General features: G+C 39.5%; 1 protein-coding gene across 2 annotated transcripts in view; it reads right to left on the bottom strand.

Annotated features, from left to right (window-relative positions):
• MYOM1 (myomesin 1) overlaps positions 1-27,209 on the bottom strand; it is a 171,172-nt gene that overhangs the window by 96,591 nt on the left and 47,372 nt on the right. For both annotated transcript variants that reach the window (XM_069099711.1, XM_069099712.1), the window contains exons 7-11: positions 23,079-23,167; positions 22,841-22,903; positions 21,505-21,669; positions 17,439-17,600; positions 5,962-6,103 (exon numbers count right to left, since the gene is read on the bottom strand). In XM_069099711.1, the coding sequence (XP_068955812.1) occupies positions 5,962-6,103; positions 17,439-17,600; positions 21,505-21,669; positions 22,841-22,903; positions 23,079-23,167 (621 nt within the window). The remainder of the gene's footprint in view (positions 1-5,961; positions 6,104-17,438; positions 17,601-21,504; positions 21,670-22,840; positions 22,904-23,078; positions 23,168-27,209) is intronic.

The raw sequence follows: 27,209 nt of genomic DNA, 5'->3' as shown, positions 1-27,209 counted from the left end.
CGTGACACTTTAAGTTGTACTGCTAATATTTATTCCTTTATGTTAACCATTTTCCTTTCCTGTTCTCCTTTAAAGGTAGATAAATACAGTGAGTCCCTAACACCTTAGTGAACTTGAAATGATCAAATAGTATTTCTCTGGAGAAAAGAAGGAATAGTCTGAGAACCCTGGGTACCTGGAAATAGAAGACAGTGAAATGTAGAAATGTAGAAAATCCTGAGGAAAGGGAAGGCCAGGGAAGCAAATATAAAATGGATATATTTCACAATAACAATCTTTTAGGATATTCTATATCAGATTTAAATCTGCAGCATCAGTGTTATTTAGTGTTACCTCTGTGGGAACAAGAGCCAGACAAAACATTTTCAACCCACACCTAAGAGCTTTTGTTGTTATTCAGTTGTTTCAGTCATGTCTAACTATTCGTGACCCCATTTGGGGTTTTCTTAGCAGATATACTGGAGTGGTTTGACATTTCCTTCTCCTGTTCATTTTATAGATGTGGAAACTGAGGCAAACATGGTTAAGTGACTTGCCCAGAGTCACACAGCTAGTAAGTGTCTGAGGCTGGATCTAGCAGCTACCAGACCAAACTTTTTATTTGGTTATAATAATAATAGTTCACATTTGTATTGCATTCAAAGGTTTGTAAAATGTTCAGCATACATTATTTCATTTGAACTTCAGAACAATCCCACGAGGTAGGTACTGTTATTTATCATCCTCATTTTTTTATAGGGAAACTGGAGCTGAGATACATTAAACAATTTGGTCACAGAGCTAGGAAATGACTGAGTCAGGATTCAAACTCAGATCTGTCAGACTCCAAGTCTGGTGCTCTCTCCATTATACCAAAGTGCTTCTAGAGACTTAGGTGGCATTCATTCAGAGATGGGACATTTTTCTCAATGATCCTATGTCTTCAAAAAGGAAACATAAGTCCTATGGGTACTACCTCTTGGTCTGTCTTCTCTTGGAAACTCAGTGATTTAAATTTAATCTCTCACACAGCCAGAGTTTTTACAAAGGCCTTTAAACTTCATTCAGTATTGGTCTTAAACTATCTGATATCTTGACTGATGCTTGCTGTGAAACACAATTTTCCTGCCACCAGTAACTGAGATCTGGATCACCAGTGGGGAATGAAGATAATATATAAACACAGAAAGTAAAGTGGTGATTAATAACTTATCTGTAGTTTCAAGAGGCTATGGGTTATGGGTGGGTGTTTGGGGAGGGCTGAGATCATCTTTTCTTTCATTTCACATAGTTTTGTAGTTTAGTAAAAGAACTGAGAAAACCAAAGAAATTAGGGGCCTTTTCCTATCCCCTGATGTTCAATCTGTGAAATGTTGGGGCTTGAGTAGCAATGACAAAGTCCAAGTCAGAATGGAGTAGTGATAAGACGACTGGATTTGGGGCCTGAGTTCCTGGGTTTGAATCCTGACTGTGTGACCCTAAGTAAGTCATTTAACTTTCCTGGACCTTAGTTTTCTCATCTATAATATAAGGGGGGAGGATTGTTGTTGTTTAGTCATTCTTCTGTCATGTCTGACTCTTGGTGACCCCATTTCGGATTTTCCTAGCAAAGATATTGGAGTGGTTTGCCATCTCCTTCTCCAGCTCATTTTACAGATGAGGAAACTGAGACAAATAGGGTTAAGTGACTTGCCCAGGGTCACACAACCAATAAGTGTCTGAGGTCAGATTTGAATTCAGGAAGAAGAATTTTCCTGACTCCAGGCCCTGCCTTCTATCCACTGGGCCATCTAGCTGCCAAGAAGGGGGGAAGATTAAATGTTATTTGTGATTCCTTCCAGTTTTAGCCCTATGATCCTTATTCTAAGGTAAGCCATAACTAGGCTAATCTAGTTATTCAATTTTGGGGGTTAAAATACAGTAATAGGTATTGGTGGATCATAAAATGCCATTGTATTAAAATTGTTGTTGTTCTGGGCCCCCTGATTCCTTCCCCCTTCTAGTCAACATAGTAAGTATATAATAGTCAGTATAAAGTGGGCAATAGCAGGAAATAAGATTATAAAGGGGAACATGGAAGTCACAAACAAACCATCCCAAAGATCAGAGCATTATATCCTATTATTTCCTATATTAACCAAAATTCACACTCTGATAGTACATACCGAATCAGCAGAAACCATCTAGGTGCTTCTGTCAGGGTTCTGGTTCTACGATATGTAAATTCCAGCCAAATTCCAGACCTCCACAGCTCCAGACCATCAAAAAGGTGTGATAAGTTTGAGACCACTTTGAATTTTTACTGATAACTTTGAAATGATTTGGATATGTAAGAAGAAAATGACAAACCACTCCAGTATCTTTGCCAAGAAAATCCCAAATGGGATCACAAAGGGTTGGACACGACTGAAATTACTGCACAACAAAAACAAATCAGCTAACCCCAAGGTGGCACAGATAAAAGTTAGTTGGTTCCCGCCCCAACCCTACAAAAATGAGACCTCAAACTTCTTCCCCCCTGAGGACTCTTCCATTTCCATTGGATCCATGCTGCCTAGTGCTCCCAATTCTAACCCATGGTGATGGGAGTGATATTCTCTGCCATTCCCCTTCCCCATCCTCTTCCTCACACTCTTTGCCTCCCTTCACCATCCCATCCCCCTGTCCCGCCATCTGCCTCTATATCCTCTATATTTAAAGTGTGATTGCCACCCTTTTTCTCACTGTCAATTATGGTCTTTCCCAGAGAGTATCTAAATAACTAACTAAATAAATATCTAAGGTGTGCCTACCTCCATTTTGTAAATTAATTATCAATGTGGCCATTACGGCCAATGTTGCTAGTAAAAGATTAGAGGACTGATTTTTAAAGTATACTCCTCTGTGTCCAGAATCAGCACAGCAGATAGTTAGATCAGGAAGACTTTTTCCAGAGGGCAGCAAGAACTGAGGTGGAGCTTCTGATCATCATTCCCCTTCTGCCTCTTTATGCCTCAAAGGCCAAAGTAGTCAAACAACTTCCCTGCCTGCTTAAGGAACCAGGCCATCACGTGCCATCGGAGCCAAGACCTGCTATACAAAGCACCAAGTGGGGCTATCAGAGAAGGGTAACAAAAGGAGGTAGGGGCGAAAAGAAAACGTTCTTGGCCATCCCATGTCAGAGTGTGAGCACAGGATCTCAATCTCTCAACAGGCATAGCGGCGCTGGCCACCCCTCCTCAGTGACAGCCAAAATCCTACTACAATCCCTGTAACAATTTCCTGCTCCTCCCTGAGAGGAGCTGCTGTTATCCTGCTGTTATCCCAAAAAGGACACCTGTCATAAAATCAGGCTCTAGCAGTAAGGAGAGGCCCAGAGGGGTGGGATGAATTCCTGGGTAGAGATAGTTGTAAAGGCCAAGAAGATGCTATGACTAAAGTAGTAGGCGGACAATATGTACATAATGATCTCAATTCACAAAGATAAAAGTTGGCAATTGCCAATAAAGTCAGTCCAAAGATTGGTAACACACAGTGCCTGCTGTGTATGAGAGATTCTTAACTAACTTCAATTAACTAACTTAACTAATTTAACTTACTTCAATTGTATGTAGGTTCAGATGTTTCAGTGATGGCAGCACTTTTTTTCCACATTAAGATAAAGATAGTATTTTATTTCCTTGGTATAAACCCTGACATAATCTATACATTCCTAATTATAAAAAAAAGAGCCTGAATAATTATGGCTTTTAAAATTGCAAAAAAGGAGAAAAACAATCATTAGTTCTAAGAATCCAATTCTGCTATCTACGTGAATCAAATTAATTAGATCATTTCTCAAGTCTTCACTTGCCCTGCATAAATATAGCTATTATAAGATATAAGGTCTATTAATAAACTCCAAGATATCTAAGCATTTTAGACAGTAGTAGTTTAATATTAACATATTTCCCCTCTTGGGATCAAATTAATACTACATATTGTATAATGTATAGGGTTTTCTCTCTCTCTTTTTTTTTTGGAAGGGGGAAGGCTAGGTTATTGGAGTTAAGTGACTTTCCCAAGGTCACACAACTAGTAAGTGTGTCAAGTGTCTGAGATCAAATTTGAACTCAGGTCTTCCTGACTCCAGGGTCAGTGCTCTATTCACTGTGCCACCTAGATGCCCCCTGTATAGAGTTTTCTTAGCAACTATATAGTCTACATTCATAATATGAATACAGATTGATGTGTTTATTAAACTGAGATGCAGAGAGGTTAGTGCCTTCCTAAAGCCACACAGCAAACAATCCAGTTCTTCTGACACCCAATCCAGATATATAGTTTTTGAAGTGGCTTCAACTAAATGTATAGATTTATAGAATGTTTGTCAAATTACATGTCCAACTGGTGATATGTGATTCGATGGGCAGCCAACTGAGTTAGTCTATCAGTATACATGTTTTGGACATGCACTGTAGATGAACAATCAGCTGGGTCCAGAACTGAAGAGGAAGAAAAGAGTGGTTTGGACGTCATCTGGGAAAGTACACAGCTTTCAATGACTCCAAGCTGCTTTCTGAAACCAAAGTTCATCCTTTTGAATCAATATTTTCTTGGCAGTGTAATATGGACATAAAACATGGAAGACTGTGATATCTAAACAATCAAAATCGAGGGTCACTTGAAGGGCACAAGAGAGACCAGTGGATGTGAATTAGCCATTTATTATCAATAATGACTTTGTGTAAAATACAATATCGAAGAAATGTCTGATCAGAAGAAGGAAGCAGGCTAATCATGCAGCAATAGTGAATAATGGAGAGTCTGGGTGCCACACTGGTACTTGTAGAATGTTTAGACCTCAAGCAAGGCCTCCAGCATGCTGAATGGACTGTTTCTTGATGATTTATAGGAGACTATGCATAAAGGTCACACAGGATAAGGTCTTAAGAATGGGTCGTTATTGGTACTCTTTGAAGAGAGTACCTACACAGATGAGACCACTGACCTATTAAAGTAGGTGTTCTTGACCTCTTTTTGTGTTATGAGCCTCTTTAGCAGTCTGGTGAAGCCTATGTACCCCATCTCAGAATAATTTTTTAAGTTAATAATTTAAAGAAATACTAAATTTCAGTTAAAGGCTTGTAAAAATAAAGATAGATGTATCTGTGCATATATATGTGTGTGTGTGTATACATGAGATTTGTGTGTGTATATTTCCCATCTAAATTCATGGATCCCCTTGAAATCTATCTGTAGACCACGGCAGCTAGGTGGTACAGTGTCTAGGATTCAGGACATGGAATCAGGAAGATCTCATTTCAAATCTTGCCTCATGTACTCTCTAACAAGGTGCCACAGTGGATAGGGTGGTGGACCCGGACACAGGAATATGTGAGCGCTGACCCAGCCTCAGACATTTACTAGCCATGTTAATCTGGGCAAGTCACTTGACCTCTGTCTGCCTGAGTTTCCTCATCTTTAAAATAAAGATAATCATAGCACCTACCTCCCAGGGCTGTTGTGAGAATAAGATGAGATGACATGAGATCACAAAATGCTTTACAAACCTTGAAAGCACTTAAAATACCATACAAACACTATTATTATCATTGTTATTAATAATTATTATTATTGCTATGTGACCCAGGGCAAGTAACTTAACTTCTCTGTGCCTCAGTTTCCTTATCTATAAAATGGGAGTAATAATAGCACCAACCTCACTGAGTTCAAATAAGTTAACCTATATAAAGAGCTTTATAAACCTTAAATCATTCCATAAACATTAGTTATCATCATCATCAACCCCAGGATATAAACCTTTGTATTCAAATATTCAAGTAAATGGAATTGGGAATCAGAGTCAAAGTCTGTCTTTAGAAAGCTTGACACTGGCTGTTTACCTGACCAAGCAGTAGTCACATAAAAATGCTTCACAGGCAGATGGTGTAACCAATTAAACATGAGTCTTTCGAGTTCTTCAAAAGGCTAGAAATGACTTCATACCGAACTTTGACTTACTTGTCAATGAAATAGCCCAGGATTGGGCTCCCTCCATCTACGGCAGGCTGTTTCCAAGAGATGATGACATAATCTTTGTTGGCATCTAAGCAGACCACATCTAGGGGGGAAGCGGGAGCTCCTGCGATCTCAGCTTCAGCATCTGCATAGGAAAGGACATCATTTCTGTTAAAGTTCTCTCCAGGTTACTCTAAATCTAACTAAAAGCATTAATTACAGCTAGGCCCATTAATATGAATAACGAAACCCGTGAAGCATCACATTATTCTAACTCATACTACATTACTTCCACTGGAATGGAACCAATGACCATATTTTACATAATTATAGGGCAAATTCAAATAATAATGATAATAATAATAACAGCTAACATTTATATAGTGTTTACTATATGCCAGGCACTGTGTTAAGCATTTTACAATTATTATCTCATTTGATCCTCACAACAAGCTTGGGATGTAGGCATTGTTATTATTCCCATTTTACAGGTGAGGAAACTTGAGGCAAACCAGTTAAGTGACTTGCCCAGGATCACATAACTAATAAGTGTCTGAGGCTGGATTTGAACTCAGGTCTTCCTGACTCCAGACTCACTTTGTCACTTAGCTGCTTCTATATATATGACCACTTCAGGGGAGTCATTGTTGATGCTAATCGAAACCTATCTGTAGTCAAAGTGCTTCATTTTATGGGTATTTTTTAATGCATGAACACATATACTGAAATTTCTTGTCCATATCCTGTCATACCAAGTTTTAGCCTTGTAACCTTTTTACCTGCAGTACAAAAGATCCCTGAGTAAGAGCTTTTACTCTTTCTTTCCTAGGAAGAAATGTTTACTTTAAATCAACATTTCATTCTTTCTTAGAATCAATCAATAAACAGGCATTTATTAAGCACCTACTCTCTCCTATGCATTGGGGTTACAAAGACAAGAATGAAATGGTCCTTGCTCCCCTGCCCTCAAGGACCTTTCCTTCTGTCTGCAGAAACACGTGTGTATATAATCTAACCAGGCTGAATCTTATAAAACAGACCATAACCCAGTCAGAATTGAAGTCTTTCCACCTTGGCAAAGCCCACCAAATATTGTACTTCTCTGGAATAACATTCAGTGCCTTATAGCTACCATTATACTATAACAAGGTACTGGTGTAGGACTTCAGTGGAGTCTTGTAAGTATTCAAGGAAATGAAAAGAATTCCCATTGGTCAATGTAAGTCGAGGCATGCCCCAGAGTTGGATACAGTTCTGTAATTTTGATAACTCAGATGACAGGAATTTTAAAAAAATGCAACTAAAACAAATAACCCTGCTGTGAGAAATATGCTCACAAAAGAATAAGGCCTTAACTGATGAAGCCAGGAAAGCAGTTTATTACATTCTTGCAAGAGTGGGTGCCCTAAGGTGTCCTAAGCATGGGCATACTACATGCTGGGCACAGCCAGCTTTTAATTCCCTTTCTTGACCACAAGGTCCCTCCACTGTTCCCCATTGGTTGGATACAACTTCCTGAACCACCTATTCCATGTTTTTCTCCCAGATGTGTTCCCCCTCCCTTGTCATGCATTGCATGTGCCTGCTTCATCCTGGGGGTGTGTTGGTTAATATTTAACAGCTAGATAAGCAAGTGTACAAGTCTCTGACTTTTTACTAAGCCTGGTTCTGCCAAGCCATAGCTCTGGTTGGAAGTAGTTACTTCTGACTTAGATTCTATTATGTTTCCTACGAGGCTGGGAGTGTGTGTACATGTCGCTTCAGTGGAAACAGAAGTCCTTCCTCTGTTTCTCACACCAACCTTGCCTTCTGGAAGCATATGTAAACCAGGCTTTTGAACCTTGGAGTTTTGCTCATCCCTATGACTGACATTTTGATTTTGGAAGATAAAATGTGTGTGTGTGTGTACACACACACACACACACATGTGCATATACATATATGTATGTGCATATGTATATACACATGTGTATGTGTATATGTGTGTGTTTTGAAATAAAATGTTTAACAGCCAAGCATGGTTAAGAAAAGAGTTTTAAAGCAATACCAACATCCAAGCTTATCTGATCTGATCATAGTAAAAGTCTAGGACTGTACGAGGGCTTATGACTATGAAATAGGATACTCCTGTGCTGTGAGTCCTGGCTCAGTTGAGGCCATGAGCTAGGATTGTGTTTTCAGGGGAAGAGGAAATAGAAATGAAAACTCTGTAACTTTTTCAAAGACTCTATGCAAAAAGGTTTAAGTCTTGAAGTTGTGGTTTCTCTGGGGACCCATAGCCCTTCTTCCAGTTTCTCTGGGCATTTGGTCATTCCCTTTACAAGCTGTACAAGTAGCTAAGACACCAAGGAGCCACACACTTAAGAGAGAACAATATTAGCTAAGCTAAGCAAACATTTTCTTTTCCTCAGATCTCTTTGCATTTGAGTGATTTTTTTCTAAATTGGGAGAATGTTTGATAATGATTCAGGAATGTTCAAACCACCAGATATTAGAGAAGGTTCTAATGGAAAGATCAGGAAAAACTAAATTCAACTTCTAGACTGCAACTTGTCACTTCCAAGTCATGTGACCATGGGCAAATTATTGAAATTCTCTGAGACTTTGTCCCCTCATCTATAAAATAAGGAGGATGGGCTCTAAGATCCCTCCCATCTCTGAAAGCTATGATCTAGTCCAACCCCGTCATTTTACACATGAAGAAAATAAAGCAAAGTTTCAAATCAAGTTCATGGCAGAACCATGACTGAAATCTCACTCTCTTTCCTCCCAGTTCTTGGATTTGTTTTTTTCGTATTTCAGTATCATTCTAAGTTCAATACAGGGGCCATCTCCACTTGTCTTGATCTATATCTGGCCACTAGACCCAGATGGCTCCAGAGGAGAACGTGAGGCTGGTGAGTTTGCATAGCCCTGCCTCACTTAAATCCAATTCATTTGCAAGTCATGGCATCATCTTTCTGATGTCATGGCCTTCTTTGAAAATGAAGCACAAGGGGAGTGGCTAGGTGGCATGGTGAATAGAGCACCAGCCCTGGAGTTAGGAGGACCTGAGTTCAAAATCTGACTTCAGACACTTAACACAAAAACTAGCCGTGTGACCTTGGGCAAGTCAATTAACCCCAATTGCCCTAACTTCCCCCTTCCAAAAAGCAAAGAAAAGAAAAGAAAATGAAGGACAAACAAGTTCAATACATCAGTATTCTAGTGCTTTGCCTAAAGATGGTAGTCATACAACAAAAAACTGTCAAATGAATGAATTCAATTCATTTCATAGGAGATATGGCACTTCTCTCTATCTACTACATAATGAAGACCTGGAGTCGAGTCTTGCCTCCAACACATACTGTCAAGCATCCCAAAGCAAATCCCAACCTCTCAGTGCTTAAACAGAGAAGTCCATTGGCAGCCCAGTTTATGCCTAGAAACCTTTAATATAATTAGCTTTTTACCTTCCAAATCACCAGAATCTTGGCTTCAGTTTGTGTGTTTGTACACACACACTCTCACACTCATTTACACTCTTACACAACTTCTCCGCCAACACCCAATGCACTTGCTGCCCTCCGAGAGTAAATCCCCATTCTCATTTATCATTTTTCCTCAATATAATCAAGCACTAATGTAAAGTTTCTTGTCGTTCCTCTCTGTCTCAATGGCAAAGGCATTATATCCATTTACATACTCTGATATGTACCTAGTTATATACACTAATACTTATTCATTTCTTCTCTCAAATACCTTTTGATTATAAGACAAATGATGTATATTAGGTTAGGAGCTGACAATTTTTTTGTAGGTAAGCTCAAAAAGGAGTAGTTTGACTATAAGAGTACTGAGGTCCTAATAGCATATTTTGGATTTCAGGTAATTATACAGAAATGCACATATTTCAGTTATTTGCAATTCAGAAAACTTTACTCCCAATGAAAATATAAAAATGGTCAATGAGTGAGGCACAAAATATGTATTTTTTTCATTCTAATATTCTGAGTTGAAGAGGTGCCAATTTGTATTGGTAAAGGGAGTTTCTTCACCTGGGAATTATACTGTCCACCAATTAAATTACAGATCCAATTTAAATCCTTTCCCATAATATTTCTTGCCCAGGGAATTAGCCAGAACTTGTCCCAGTTAAATTTCTCAGGATTAAGGCTATAGTTAGATGACTGGGAGAGCAGTGGACTTTAAATAATCTGCCAGAAAATAACCTCCCTGCAAATGTGATAGTTCTTAATACCATAGATTAGGAGTATACATTCTTCATAAGGGAGAGCGATTTTTTTCCTGAAATTTTTAGATTGCTAGAGAGTGGAGCAGGGATTGTTAAATTTGAAGTTCTAATGTTACCACAGTCAGAAAGACAAGTCAGTTGATCTGTGAAGCAGAAAGACAACAATAATTGCCAAAAGCACCAACAATATAGATACAGACATAGGTATAGATTATATAGATCTATCTATATTGATACAGATGTAGTTACAGATTTAGGTTACATAGATATCATAGTGATAGATGTTGATGTAGATACAGATCTAGATGCATAAATAGATTATATAGATCTGGATATAGGTATAGTTATAGATTCAGAGGCAAATATAGATATAGCTATATCTATTTTGATATAGATTATGGATGTAGATTTTATAAATATGATAGATGTGTCTATAGATAAAAATATTGATATAGATGCTGTAGATGGTACAGCTAGATTTCTAGGTTGAAGTTGCTATGGAGTTGACTAATTTGACAATAGGGCCAGATGAATAGGAGTTTTGAGTTAAGGACCCACAAAATTTACATGGGCTAAAATTGCATCAATAATGACAGTTTAGGAGAAACATTTCAAGTGGAAAAACTGGGTAATGGGAACAATGTAAATTAAGGATTCTAATTCTATTTCACTATAGCATGTCTAATAATTTTGTCTATTACTAATTATTATCATCATCATCATTATGTAGTGCTTATGTATATAATCTCATTTGGTCCTCCCAACAGCTCTTATAGGGCAGGTGCTATTGTCTCCTTTTTGTATATGAGGAAACTAAGGCTCATAATGATTATTGACTTGCCCAGGGTCACACAGCTAGTAAGAATCTAACATGGAATTCAGACTCAGGCCTTTTTTAATCTAAGTTCATCACTCTACCCACTGTACCCACAGTTTATTCTGTTTACAAGGCTGATTCTCCACCAACTTACTTCCTATCTGCCATAAAGACTAGTCCTTTAATGTTGATATACTGCCACCAAGTGGCTGGTGGTTCCAAGAATATGGCCTTATGGTTTGGATGGCCAAGCTTCCCACTTGCATGATTAACAGAGAAAAAGTTCAGCATTCTCTGGAACAACATCCTGCTTTCCCCAATGGTAAAAAAACAAGATGAAGAATATCCAGTGAAGGAACTGGGTGACAACAGACTTAATTAATTAATTAATTAAGAATTCTAGTTCTATGTCACTATTGCATATCTACCACTACTATCAATAACTAGCATTGGGCTTTACATATGTTATCTCCAACATAGTTTGATCCCCAACACATACTGGTTTCTTTTTTTAAAAAAAAAAACAATTGGGGTTAAGTAACTTGCCCAAGGTTACACGGTCAGTTATTTTGTGTGGGTGTTAAGTATCTGAGGCCAGAACCGATCCCGGGTCCTCCTGACTCTGGGGCTGGTGCTCTTACTCACTACGCCACCTAGCTGCCCCTGGTTTCTTTTAAAATAATTTATAATCTCTAAATCCCATCCTATACCAGAATTTATCTATCTCTAACACATTAAATAAAATACAAGATTTTTAAGCAAGCAAACAAACCAAAAAACATGATTGCAGCAGAGTGCCATATTGTTTAAAGTCTTTCTCAAACTGCCTGGCTTTTAAAGCCTTTCATAAGCAGATCCCTTCCAATTTTTCCAGTCTTCTTAATTCTTACTCCTCTCCACCTACTCTAAAATCCAGTGACACTGGTCTCTTTGTTGTATCTCACACAAGAAACTCCATGCTTGGAATCCTCTCCCTTCTCATCTCTGCCTCTTGGCTTCTCTGACTTTCTTCAAGAATCAGATAAAAATCACCCCTTCTATAAGAAGTCTTACATTAAGATCCTTCTTAATATTAATGCCCTACCTCTGAGATTATCTCTAATTTGTCCTGTATACCTTGTTAGGATGCAATTGTAGGTATTTTGTGTATTAGAATATAAACTCCTTGGGGCAGCTAGGTGGTGCAGTGAATAGAGCACTAGCCCTGGAGTCAGGAGGACCTGAGTATAAATAACTAACATTTATATAGGGCTTTGACACTTCAGAGACACTTCATACACTTACTTGCTGTGTGACCTTAGGCAAGTCACTCAACCCCAAACTCCTTGAGGATAGGATTGCTTTTGTCTTCCTCTGTATCTCCTCTCCTCCCTTTAGCAAAGTTCCTAGTAGATAGTAAGTACTTAGACACTTGTCATTACTCTAATGTTTTGAGGCCTCACTGGAACTATGTTGAAAGGAAAGATTGCAATTTGTCATCAAGTGACTTTTTGGACACAGTCATGGCTTATTAATTTACCATATCTACTATAGGTCCAAACAAAGCTGCCTATCATTTGGGAGATTGAAGAGGTTAGCAGCAACTGCACCCTACCCCCAGCCACTGTTCATCCCCTGCATTGGGAAGATTAAGAAAAAGGCCCGGGCTTCGTGTCCTAGCTCTAAAGGTCACAGAAGCTCCCTACTGACTAATGGCATTGTTCTGGGTTCTTTGCAGCTGCTCCAGAACCCTTCTTGACCTGCCTTATTTCCTGTTGTGCTTATTTACTGCTTTGGCCCATGACTGATACTCATCTCTCCTCTTGGAGCCTGCTGTTGCCCAACTCTGCAGCCCACTTCCTTCCTATATAGGGTGTCCCTAAAGTCTGGACACATAGGAAATCTCATTAACTGCATATTTTCAAGAAATGAAATGAATGAAATTTTCAACATTTTATTTTATTAGCATAAATGAGATTTCATAGGAAGACATAGGAGACACATAGGAAATATCATTAATTAATTAAATTAATCTCATTAATATGGAAAATAGTACCCAATGGCTAATGAAAGCTTTTATTCCATATGAAATTGTTGTGGTTAAAATTCATGCTAATTAAATAAAATGTTGACAATTTCATTCATTTCATTTCTTGAAAATGTGCATAGTTAATGAGATTTCCTATGTGTCTAGACTTTAGGGATACCCTATACAGACATCCCTTTCTGTCTCTGGTCTTTTCAGAATTTGTTTTCGCTCATGTTTTTGCTACTGATAAATCTGGACTTCTGCCCTGACCCAGATCTGTTGTTAGTCATCAGGCCTCCAAACCACAGGACGACATAGGGAGACTTCTTAACCTAAACCCTAGGGAACTTTTTAACTATCCTATGCTGTGAGTTCCGCCCTTGGATGGGGAAAGGATGGGCAGGACATTGCATAGGGAAAAGAAATAATTGAAGATGTTTAGGGATTGCAGATGTAAATTTGAATTTCCCGAGTACATCTAGTCTTTCGGTTTTTCCAAAAACAAGTTGGTTAATGAGTAAGTAGGAGTAGTCTGCTTAACCTCATGCCACTGACACACACACATAGTACTGATGAATGTTAGTCGTTTAAACTATAAAATGTGAAACTTTCCTATAAGTACCACTAAAATTGTAAAATCTCAGCCAAACAAATATCATACAATTAGATATTCTTATATATTCAGGAGTCAAACACAAATTTGCAGATGCTGCTCGTGGTAGCTCAGAAGCTATTTTGTAATTGACAAAAATGTACAAGTTAAAAGCAAATTTAGTCAATAGATGGTGTCCCATTTAATGTCAGGAAGTGAATGATTTAGATAGATTGTCTCGTGCATCTCATTAGTTACAAAGTTTTAGAAAATGAGCTAACTTTCAAAATAAATCCTATGTAGAGAAAAACTTTGATCAAACCCTTATTCTTTTTGCTAAATTTACACTTAATGTGACTTGAAACGTTGGGTTGTTTGTGCCTTGAGTTACTTATATTAGCAACTAGCAAAAATAAGCAAGATACTCTTTTTAGAATCATTCTAAAAATGATTCTAAATCATTCTAAATCGGCTACTTCCATTTTTTCATCTTTAGTGGATTTGCAAACTCATGTTCATGGCTTCACTTTGAATTTCCATGATTCCTGCCTTACTTTTATTTTGCACACAGTACAGGCTAGGCTGTTGTCAGTAACTTGTGAAGTTTGGCCTACCTTGGTACGTTCTTGGTGTGGTCACAGATCCAAGAAAACAAGAATGTTTGGAATTAGTAACATAAGCCTCAGCTGCCTTAAACAGCTGAGCCAGATTTAGTATTGATGAAAAATAATAGGCTAGAGTATTTTTTTAAGGAAGAAAAAAATGTTTTGGGAAACATTCTATGAAGATAGAAGACAATTGGCTAGGCTTTTGCAATCGAGAAAGATACTTTAGCACAAACTAGGCATTTTAGAGGAATATAGAAACTTTGGGGAAATAGGCAGGGAATTCTGGTAAGGTAGAGAAGCAGAATGTGGTACAAGTCCTGAAGTCTGAACAAGTAGAGGAAAGAAGAGAAAAAAAGAGGTGAGAATTTGGATTTACATGTAAGACCTTCCCACTCCCAGACAACAGCTGAGAACAGTTTCTCTTTGAAGTAGGGTTTTAGCAAGAATATGCTAATGAAGAATGCCATGCTGCCAAGCAAGCAAACAAGTAACATCATGTAATGAGAAAAAATGGAAAAGCCTGCTTAGGATTAGGCCACTGTTAGCCATGAGAGTCAACCACCAGAGCTAAGGACAGTCATAGAGAACTGAGAATCTCAGTTACAGCAGTTATAAAAGGCAAAAGGAATTTTCCAGTGACCCATGCAGAGTATGCTATGTTTTTATTTTTACCAGTGTTAGAAATAATTCTGATGAGGATGAAAAGGAGTTATCAAAATATAATAACATGATAAGCCCATAAGGAACTTGCCAAACAACTTATATTTTCAAAATATATGTATAGAAGATGAAAACAGAATCGTTGAACTATTTAACAAATCCACCAACAATGTAGAGCTATGAACTGGTCCAACCATTCTGGAAAGCAATTTGGAATTATGCAAAGAAATTGACTAAAATGTCCACATCTCTGACTGGATTGAGAGGGAAAGACAATGAGTTCTATTTTGAATATGTTGAGTTTTAAAGGCATATAAATCATCCCTTTTGAGATGTGGGACTGGAGAGAGAGAATTGGATAGTTAGATCAGGAAATCACTTGTATAGCCACGATAATTGAACCCATGGAGCTCATGAAATCACCAAGCAAGATATAGAAGGAGAAGAGAATAGGGCCCAGGATAGATCCTTGAGAGACAACCATGGTTAGTGGGTATGATCTGAATGAAGATCTAGCAAAGTAGATTGAGGAAAAATTGGCCAGATAGGTAGAAGAGAACTAAGGGAAAAAAATTGTAAAAACCTTGAGGGGACCATCCAGGAGAAGAAAGTGACTGACAGTTTCAAAGGCTCTAGAAATGTCAAGAAGGATGAGGACTGAGAAAAATTGTAAAGGTATGACCACTCCTATGTGTGGTTGAGGTAGATTGGAAACAGTTCATGGGAGTTGAACAAGATAAGGAATTGGAAAGTCAGGTCATTAGAAGACTATGATCCAGGTTACAAACTTTTTTGGGAGGAGGGGAATGAACCGGAGGTCCACAGATGTCAGCAATAAGGATTTGGAAGTAAACTTTAAGGTTGATGAGTGATAGTGGGAAACGGCAGTCTGAAAGTGACATTTTGGAGCCAGGAGGATACCAAATCTTTCTTCTAACTCTATGTGTTAGGGGATGTGACAGAAATAGCAGTCAACCTTGGAGAGTGCCAAGAGGTGTAATGTCTTCAGAAGAAAGCTAAGTTTCAGGGAGCCCCAGAAGATGGAAGGAATGTGGGAGGTAGAGATCTAGGATCAATGGGAACGTAATCATAGAAGATTTCAAGAGGACGCACATTAGAAAAGGAAGAGAGAAGAGGTTAGGTAGACTGGAGAGGGCCAGGGTTGAGTTTCTTTTGGGCTGAAGTGGTAGCTACCAGAACCTACTGCCTTCCTTAGATGATCCTAAGTTTACTATGTGGAGAGAAAGAGAAAGCAGCACTGGCATGTGTCCTTGCCTTCTTTCTTTTTCCCAACTATTAAAAAAAATTTAATTTATGAAATAACACAAGCATTTACATAATGTAGTATAATAAAAAAAATGCAAATCTGTCATGTATAACTTGCTCTTGCTTCATGTAAATTTTTCCTTTCTTTTCCTTTTTCAATTGAGCAATCAGGGTTAAGTAACTTGCTCAAGGTGTTACACGGCCAGTTATTTCTGGGTGTGGTGCCGAGTGTCTGAGCCCGGTATTCGATCTCCAGGTCGTCCCAACACTGCAGCCGGTGCTCTTACTCGCTGAGCCACCTGGCCGCCCCTAAGCAATTGGGGTTAAGTAACTTGCTCAAGGTTACATGGCCAGGTGTTTCTGGGTGGTTGCTAAGTGTCTGAGCCTGGGATTCGATCTCCAGGTCTATCTCAACACTGGAGCCGGTGCTCTTACTCGCTGTGCTACCTGGCCGCCCCACTCTCTTTTCCTTTTTTTCATCCCTACCTCCCCTCCCTAGAGATGGCTACCGTTAAACACAAGTGTGTGTGTGTGTGTGTGTGTGTGTGTGTGTGTGTGTAAGGTCATTCCATATATACTTCCATTTCTCGGTTCTTTCTCAGAATGCTGATAGCATCTTTCTTCATATGTCCTTTATAGTTAATTTGGGTATTTATAATAGTCAATATAACTTAGTCACTCAAAGTTGTTCTTAAAACAATGTTGCTGTTACTGTATACAGTGGATAGATGGGACCCCAGAGAATAACAGGAAGGACATGAAAGGACATTGTTGGGTGGCAACTGGTCTGGTAAAGGGAAGGAAAGAAGGGCAAAGATGTGGCTCTCCTGGGGGGGGAATGTGAAATCTAATCATGCCTCCCAGATGTTGGTACCTGGGGCAAAGACTCAGCTGTTCCATGTTAATTCTGGCTGAGGCTGGAAGAATTTGTTGCAGCATTTACAAGCTAAGACTTCTTTTTTCCTCCTTAGTACTCAGTATGTCACCACTGAGCCTATGGAGAGCTGAACTAATACTATAATTACTAGTTAGTTGGTGGATAAGAAAGGTCATGATAAAAGCCATAAGAATCTGCCTTTGGGCGATGACTCAAGGGCTTTCCTTAGGTGATAGTGTGTCAAGTAACCGTATGAGTGATTTACGTTGCAAAAGTCTTTCCATCTTTCCCATGTTCATATGTCCTGGTAGTATTTTCAAAGAGCTCCTTAAAATACACCATCACCAGAATTCTACTGTAGCTTTGATCATATGTAAATTTCACTTACATCAGCAGCATTAGCATTATCATCTCTTACCTCGAACAAAGACATATGCACTGTATTGCTCATAATATTCTCCCATCCTCACACGGAGGGTATAGAGTCCTTCATCTTCTTTATTGAGATGGGAAAAGGTCAATGTTGCTCGATCCCCACTCCATTGTGTTTGGACCCATTTTGATGGAGAGACAAGTATCCCTGGAAAACAAAAATGCAAGCAGATTTCTTTATAGTCACACACTATTGGGTTTCTATAAGAATTCCCAAGGGAGAAGAGAAAGATGAGCCCAGGTATGGAATATTGCATGTACTATTAGACCTAGCTGATGCATTGCTGAATCATTACCCTGATCTTTTATGCCATAGAAAGCTCTTCACTCTGGAAGCTCATTCTACCAGCGAGTGGTAAAATCTAACACATCTAGCCTTCAGGCACTGGGGGCCAGGATGGTCAGCATTTGTAAGGGTTATGGGATTAAAAGATCTTCCATGCCCCGTTGGACTTGCTGACGTAGCAGGAAGGGGCGGAGCAAGAGGAAGCGGAAGCCAAGCTAGTCTTCTTTCGGTGGCTGGCGGTGGTGGTGACGGCGGCAGCAGCAGAGGCAGTGGCAGCGCGAAGCCCTTTTTGAGTTAGAACTGCTAAGGACTTTCTGCTAAGGACTCCTGCTGAGGACTGCCAGGGGCCGGAGCTGCTGGGAGTGCGCTTCCAGGACGCTGGGTGGTTGCTGTGCGTGGGGAGAGGAGGACCTTTGCCTGAGGTAGCCTGTTCTGTTTTAAAGGCTTGAAAATGTGGGTGCTTTCTACTTTATCTACCTGTGCCAATGTCATAACTACTCTGATGGCTTTCACTTTCTGGTTTTGGGACTCAGTCTTTTGGTATCTTAATAAATTTTCTAGTTTATTTCCTCATATGGCAAACATGACGTATTTTCTAATGGATAATTATATCAGCATATTTGTAATCTCTATAGGCATTGTGAATATGGCATTGCTGATACAGCATTACAATTTCTATGACAGTAGCTTCATCTGTAATTCTCAATAAATGGTAGTTGGTTGGTTGATTGATTGAACAAGTCTTTAACATCCTTCTTATTCAGTCAGAATGTGTCTAAGAATTTCACAGAAATCTCAAGAGGTAAAAAGTTTTCATACTTTAAAGTTAGAGAAAATGGGCTAGTGTTATGTTTTTCAGATCTACCATTTCCCATTGTTATCTTGATTACTGAATTGTCTCATTGGTTCAGAGTATCCACAGGACTCTCTCAGGTTTGCTCTCACCCACATGCAAATTGAACTGGGTAGGGAGAACATTTTCCTGAAAGCCAATAATTTCTTCCCTGTCTAAACTGAAAGCAGAGAACTTGAGCAGGTGAGGATTTTTCATTAGGTCCTCTGACTAGTAGAGATACATCCTCATGCATTTCAATATGATCTAAGATTTGTGATATCTGTTTTATACACTAATCCTGAAATTTGAATTAAATAACCTGCTTTGATAACAATATTTTTCTACTTAACTTTTTAGACTTTAAAAAATTTGTCACAAAATGATTTAGAGAAAATGAAATCCTTACTTTTCTTCTAGGCCTGAAATACTATAGCATTAGGTGATTACTTAAAGCAGCAGTATCAAACTCAAATAAAAAGGATTCCTCAAAGTCCCATATTGACTAAAAAAAAATGACCAATTACCAATAGCTACATTGTATCATATTTTTATTTATTTGTTAAACATTTTCCAATTGCTGGTTGCTTATAGCCCACTGACTGCAAATTTGATGCCTCTGAAAATGCATAGTTAGAAGAAAACACTTGAGAGAGGTTGGTTTTTTTTTCCTCTATTTTTCTTATGGCCCAAGATATAATGTGAATTGAAAGAAAAGACAGTTTAATATTTTTGCTGACCCTGACAGTCATATTATTGCACACAGACCATAGGGATGATTCAGATGCAATGACTAAGACCCTGGTAAATTTGAATAAAACTAAAGCAGTCTAAAATATTTTCTTAATCTATCTTCATGCTAATTAATTGATGTATCCCTTATTTTAATAATCTATAAAATCAGATTTTAAAAATCAATTTTTTTTTTAAGCAATCGGGGTTAAGTAACTTGCTCAAGGTTACACGGCCAGGTGTTTCTGGGTGGGTGCTAAGTGTCTTAGCCCGGGATTCAATCTCCAGGTCTGTCTCAACACTGGAGCCGGTGCTCTTACTCGCTGTGCTACCTGGCTGCCCCTAAAAATCAATTTCTTAAAATGACCTAAAAATAGGAAAAATACTTAAAGAAAAATATTACATCAAATCAAATTATAAAAAGAATACATTTATACTTTTAACTCATTACTTCTTTCCACTTATTACTTGGTGATTTACTGTTCTCCAAGATTATAGCAATAAATTATAAAAATGTTGATAGTGAGCAATCCATACTGTATCAGAAGGAGATGAGGGAATTCTAGACCACACCAGTTATGTCAGTGCCTCAGGGGATCTGCTACCTCAGGTGGTAGGGCTAGCTAAGCAATAACTTTCGCAATTCATTTTGTAATGTCTGATTTATAGTTATTATAACTGCAAGAACCAGGCTTCCTTTGTAAATACAAATGAATTGATATTATTTGTTGGGGGTGGAGGGAGGGTGAGGGAGAGACAGAGACAGAAAGACACAGAGACACAGAGAAGAGAGAAAGATCTGTGTGTATATATACACATATATGGGTACGCATATCCTCATCCATAATTGCTTACTGGCCTAGTTCATGGATATAAGATATTTCATTTCATGAATGTAACATTCTAGAAATACTGGACAAAGGAACATAAGGTAAATCTTTTTACTGTACCCATAGCATATTTTAGAGTCTGTCATCTGAGTCAGGAGAATGAGTTAAATCAGAAATTTTGGTCATGTAAAAACTTACTGTCACCCTTCATTTGTGTTTTATCACAATCTGTTAAGAACTTATGGCTACTTGTATAAGGGATGATCTCCTAGATTTGGGGAAAGTTTCTCACAGCCCAGCCAAAGTTTTGTGAGAGCACATTCTTACCTCTAGAAGAACAAGACTAGTGAATTAGCTACAGGGTGAGTAAAGCTCTTTTTGCCTTTCCTTTTTTTCCCCTTCTTTGCCCCTTCAACCAATAGCAATGCTCAAAGACTTCCAAGTATGGAAGGAGGGATACCATAACACCTTATATCTCCTCTAATTATCCTGTCCTACACCCTTGGGCAAGTGAGGAACATTGGGGAAAACATCACTGACACATATCAGAGGTGAGAACTTTGCTAAATAAAAAGGTAAAAGTGGAAAGCCACAATTGCTGCAATCCTGACCCTTGGGTGAGTTTACCATTGGCCCTTTCCTTCCCCCATGGGGAATCCTAATTCTAAACTTATTTCACTCAAGGGCCAATGGTAATGGTTACTCTTGGGCACACTAGGCTCACACTCCATGTATACCTACAATCATTGAACAAAGTTATTTCTGAAGCAGTATTTATCAAGGAGAGAGGTAACATGGTGAAGTGAATAGAGAACATGCCTGGGAGTCAGAAGAACTGGATTCAAGTTCTACCTTTTACACCTACCAACTGTGTGACCATGGCCAAGTAACTGATCTGTGTCAGGAAGAAGTTTCCATACCAGAGGTCCTTTTACTGACGAAATCACAGGTTTGGACACCTCCTATAGACCTCACAAAAAACATATCAAAAAAACCTTGTTTGATTTTAATAGAAAACATTTTGTCTCTCGACAAGAGAATTGTTTTTTAAATTCTAAGAAAACAGACTTGGATTATAAGTGGTAGGATGAGTTACTCACAGGAAAGGAGACAGGAGTAATTCCTTAAGTCCCAAACTCATTTATCAGACCTGTCAGCCCTACAAAGTCCATGAGTTTAGACTTGGAGTCAAATTGGGTTAGGTTTGTAGCAAATGCTTAGGGCATCCTATCACCATATCCATGCCTTATTTCAAGCTACTGCCTTTTCTCTGGGACTGCCCTCACACTGTGGGGCCACTCCTTGTAAACCAGCCTTGATTTACCTGCTTATGAAGAAGTGCTAAAGAGAAATAATCATGATTTATACTCACCATTTCTCAACCACTGAACTTCTGGCTGGAAATGTTTAATGTCAGGGCTAATAACCACACGGCAGCCCAGACTCATTGTCTCGCCCTCTCTTCCAAAAGACACATCGAACTTGTCATCAAAGTGGATCTCGAACTTGGAAGCAAAGCCATATGGGGTGACGCCGACTGAACCAAAACGACAAGAACAACAAAAAAAACCCAAGTCATTTGTTTTATCTTGTCCAAATGAAATCAAGAAATTTAATAGGAGAGGAACAAAGGAGTTCAGGGCAGCTTTTGATAAGACTGATAGAATTACTTGTTTAGAAGGGAAGTAAATTTCAAAGGCTCACTAGACATCCCAAAGATCAGAGGACCATAGATGTAGAGCCAGAAGGTACCTCAGAGGCCATTGAGTCCATCCTCTAACATTAAAACAAAATACAACAAAAACCATCCAGCATTCATCTGGAGGCAAAATGACTCAGTGTGAAGCCAAGGAGACTGAATTCAACCTTTAACATATTCTGGTTAAGTGACCCTGGGTGAGTGACTTAACCTCTCAATGCCTCTAGGCAACGTTCCAAAACTATGTCACAAAGAAGATGCTGTTCTTCACTGATAGAGGTAGTTTTCTAACCCGAGTTCCTGTACCAATGAAATCACAAATCCAGTTTCTATGTCTATACATCTAACTAAAGGGAAATCCTTTAATAAAATGTCATAGTATACCATGGATTCAGATATACTGTAGGTTGAATCATCCCCACCACCGCCCATGTCTCTGTCTCTGTCTCTGTTTGTCTCTATATGTTTCTGTCTCTGTCTTTCTCTCTCTGTCTCTTTCTTCCCCACCCCTCCAGCTAGAAGTACAATAAATATTCAGTATTTTACCCCCTCCTTAGGAAGGTTGGTGGCTCCTGGGGAGCTCGCCGTTTTGATGCCGCCTGTAGTGTGGACACCCAATTGGCATAGTCCTACTGCAGCTCACACACTCAAGTCATGCACCAGCCTCAGCCTCCATGTTAAAAGTCACAGGGATAACAGGTGTGGACCCCCATGGCCGACCATCACTCTCACTATAATGCAGCAAAGCTGTGAAGGTGATGTTCTTTTTGCACTCCAACTCTAACAAAGTTATAATGGAATTCTACTGCACTTAGAGAAACCAAGAAACCAACCAACAGAATCTCAAGAAATAAAATAGTCATACGGTAGATACCTGATGCTAATAGTGCCAAGAATGCAATTTAATGTGGGGTTTAGCAATCATATCCTTTTTGAAAACTCGGAGCTCTGAGTTTACTTTTGGGGTTTGGGATGAATTTTAAATGAAGGAGAAATTAAGCAAGCTTACAGCTGAGGGGCATGGTGGAAGCGCCAGCATGGAAACGAGTCTCATCATACTCTCCTTTGTACCCTGGAGGAGACAGGAAGGAAAGAGGGAAAATGAGTCTTGTCCTTTCACCACCATCCCCTTTTCATTTTATCACCAGAAAAAAAAAATGCGATGCATACATACAGACAGACATACAGGTATGCATACAGAAATATATGCTGATAAGCAATTGAAATCTAAAAATTTGCAAACCTACTCTTTACCACGATGGAAGCATAAGCTGAGAGCTCTCCTTTAACATTCATAGCAGAAGCCCGATACTGAGCAGTGTCTTCAAAATCGCATCTGAAAGAACATCATGCCGATGATTAGCCATAAGATCAACACTCCTCTTCATTACTAGCTTTGGGATTTAAGAGTTCTTTGTTAACACAGAGAAATTACAAATGAGGGACCAGCAAATGACTGTGAGGGGGTGGGGGGGTGGAATGTTAAGGCTACTGTCTTAGATCCAGCTAATTAGGAGACTTTATGAAGTTAAAAGGATGTTATATTCATTGTAAGGATGTTACCCAGGATCAGGGAATAGGGGATGGACAGTTTTGCTCCAACAGCTACCTATCATTGCTGCTTGAAGGCAAAATGGGATTGCCCCAGCATGCAATGGGTGCTTTGCCCAGTGGCCCCTGAGCATCTTCACAGAGAAGCAGAAGGTAAAGCAGTGGTGACTAGAACTAATCCCAGCTGAAAACAGACTAAATTTAACTGATTATTCTCTTGAAGTTCTACCCTCCAGATTGTACTTCGATGCTGCACTTTATACCTTGTTAAAGGTACTGAGGGGAAAGACGTTTTCTCTGTCCTTACTAGGGATTTCATTTGGAAAGCTGAGACAGGCCCAAAGCCCAAAAGCCACACTCTAGCCCTGAGAGAATGTCCTTGACAAAGACTAACTCTAATCCTAGCCTTTGCTACCCTGAGAATGACATTTTTCTTCTCCTCTACTCACCCCTAGGGGTCCAAGTTGCCACTGGCTAGCCACCCCGTAAAAGACTTCTGATCCTCCTTACCCTCAGACAGACACCCCCCAAAAAGTGAAGACCGCATGAGGAGATTGGAAAGCCACAAGGAAAATAACCAGCAACATTCCCATTGCATTCTCCTGAGTTATCTGTCACCCCTAGAAAAACTCCAGATTCTGCTTGGTCTAGATAAAGCAGAGTATAAAACAAGAGTCTGAAAGACAGAGGATGCTGAAGCCCAGGGAGCCAAGGGCAGCAGGGACGACGTTCCTTTCCCTCCAGTCCTAGAGCTGGGATTAGAGGGCTCCTGGCCCTCAGGCTCCCTTTCCTCTGACAACACAAGCAGCAGAGGAAAGAGCACAACATAACCCAAATATACAGGTTGTGATTCCACCCTGACATTTCTGCAGCCCTTCAGAGAAGCAGAACTTTCCAGCGCCTTGCGAATATTTAGGTGGGAGAAGAATGAACTGGTTTAGAAGCAAATAAGAAACTGGCCTACCCTTTGTGTCCTCCACAAAACCTGATGGGTTTAGATCCTTTAGATCCTGATGGATAAGGCAGGTGGTATATGCCTCTACAAGCCACCTCCCTCATCAGTTAACATGCTTGTGATTGCTTCCCTAACCTTCTAATGAGGAAAGAGGATAGACAATCCTGTTGGCCTGGACTACTCCTTGTTTTTGACAGCCTGCACTGACCAGACTGGCCTCTTTTTTTTTTTTTTGGAGGGGGGAAGGTAGGGCAATTGGGGTTAAGTGACTTGGCCAAGGTCACATGGCTAGTTTTGTGTTAAGTGTCTGAGGTTGTATTTGAACTCAGGTCCTCCTGACTCAAGGGCCAGTACTCTATTCACTGTGCCACCTAGCCACCCCCAGACTGGCCTCTTAAAAAATGTTTCAGGACAGCAGTCTTTACATAAACATTAGCATTATGGGTTGCACTATGAACTTGTTCTGCCATGGCTAACTTTTCATGACCTCATTTGGCAAAGATACTGGAGTGGTTTGCCATTTCCTTCTCTAGTTCATTTTATAGATGAGGAAACTGAGGCAAACAGGGTTCAGTGACTTGCCCAGGGTCACACAGCTGGTAAGTGTCTGAGGTCAGATTTGAACTCAGGAAGATGAGTCTTCCTGGCTCCAGGCCCAGCACTCTATCCACTTCATCACCTAGTGGCTTACTTTATGAATAATCCTATCTAAGATAGAGTGCTGATAAAATAGTTGACAAAACATTTCCTTAACTCTGCCCTTTATCAGTAGTTCAAAGCAAGTTCCCACCTAGGTAGTGGATAAGAGTGCTGGACCTGGAGTCTGGAAGAGCATACTTCAAACCCAGCTTCATTCACTGACCAGTGGTGTGGCCCTGGGCAAGTCACTTTACTACTGTCTGTCTCATTTTCTTAAACTTAAGATAGGAAATAACTAATAGCACCTACCTTCCTAGGTTGTTGGGATGATCAGATGAGATAATACTTGTAAAGCACCTAGCTCACAGAAGGTACTTATTAAATGTTTGTTTCCTCCCTTCCCACTTTCGTAGAGAGGAAATCTAAGGTATATTAGAAGTGAAGGAGAAGGGCGGCTAGGTGGCACAGTGAATAGAGCACCAGCCCTGGAGCCAGGAGGACCTGAGTTCAAATCTGACCTCAGACACTTAACACAAAAACTAGCTGTGTGACATTGGGCAAGTCACTTAACCCCAATTCCCCTTCCAAAAAGAAAAAAAAATTAGAGATGAAGGAGGTCACCAGAAACCTTTCCACAGTTACTGAGCTCTGCCTCAAAGCAGTGGAAGGGAAAGATATTCACTATTTTCTAGACCTACAACGTCATTACTTCAGCTCTTGCTCCACATTGGCTGATCTAAAACATGGTTCCCAACGGGTGAGGCTGCACCACACTCTCAGTTCTGTTTTGTCTAATTACAGCTCTGGGGAGTTATAGATCAATATTTCCCAATCCAAAATATACTGTAGCCTGGGAAAATGTCTAAATTCTCTATACAGTTTTCCTTCTATAGTTAAAATCTTCTGGAAGTCTGGAGGGAGTGAAGAGGAAAGCAGGTAGCTTGAAAGAAAACATTGGAGTACATGTTGCTATAGAATGTTCTTATCATTGTGGCCCCCAAGATTATCACTGCACATGCGCACGCACACACACACACACAGAGCTTTGATTTATCTCTGAATAGGAACAGGAATAAGGATGGTACATTTGTACATGTATACAAATGCATACATGTATGTGGGAATATTGTGATTTTATCAGTGTGGGAACTCCTTTTACCAAAACAGACAGAGCTTGACTGACTTAACTGAGGTTCCAGAGAATTGCCTGAGGGACATAAAGATTAAGTAATGACAGAGTTCTATGTAGAATATGAACCCAAATCTTAAGGAGTTCATCATTCCATCCTATAGACAGCTGGGCCTAGTATTTTAGGGCAGAATTTTTTTTTAAGTCCTTCTTTGTGTCTTCAGCACTCAGCAAAGTTCCTGGCACATAGTAGGTACTTATATAAGTGCTTTTTTGACTGACTGATACATCACATTTTTCCTTATGTGCAAAGGTGCTCTTAGTTGAGTTTAGCCAGTATAAGACAGGCTCTGGCTAAAATGTTACTGGCTTCACTAGTAAAGTACTTGAAAGCTGAGTAAATTATACAGTTTCCTCTTTTCATTTATCCGATAGCCACAGAGGATCCAGCATGTTTTGAGCCAGAGGTGACTAAAACAGCCCGGGAGCTTCGTGGAGCCATGAAGCTCTGTCTGGCCATCCCAGAAGATTTGTGATGACTTTGGGTCAGGATCAAGGCTGAGGGCAATCTCACAAGGTTCCATTTGGAGCCACATCTGAAGTTTGCCAACTTATGCAAACTTGTTGATCTGAGGAAAAGACTACAATTCCCCAGAGACTGGCCACATGCAAAATTTCTTCTGACATCCCTGGATTTCCTGAGTTTATCTGAACTGAAAATGCTAGGACTTTGGTCTTTTTCATCTACCACGCCAAGCTGCTTTTTTGAAACTGCCTAAATAGAATAAATGAACTCTGGGGGAAGAAACCTCAAAAGATTGAAAGAAATTCTTATTTCAAACTTTACATTGGGTTAATATATGACTTCGGTCTCATGTTTTCTGAAATGAGAGAATCTTAGAGATGGCAAAACCTCAGAGGCCATCTCATCCAACCCTTGTGTTCTTTGTGAGGAAACTGAATGAAGCCTAACTAGTGAGATGAAATGTTTCATTTCATGGTACCATTGAGCATATACAGATATGGTCAATTCCACATGGTCATGATCAGGCTGAAGGTGAGAGAGAGAGAGAGAGAGAGAGAGAGAGAGAGAGAGAGAGAGAG

Source organism: Petaurus breviceps, unplaced genomic scaffold (genome assembly GCF_028583685.1).
Source record: "Petaurus breviceps papuanus isolate PSGF00001 unplaced genomic scaffold, PetGlider_PUasm1.0 38, whole genome shotgun sequence".
NCBI lineage: Eukaryota > Metazoa > Chordata > Mammalia > Diprotodontia > Petauridae > Petaurus > Petaurus breviceps.
Note: the sequence above shows the minus strand (reverse complement) of the source record. Positions and strands in the feature narration are given on the sequence as shown.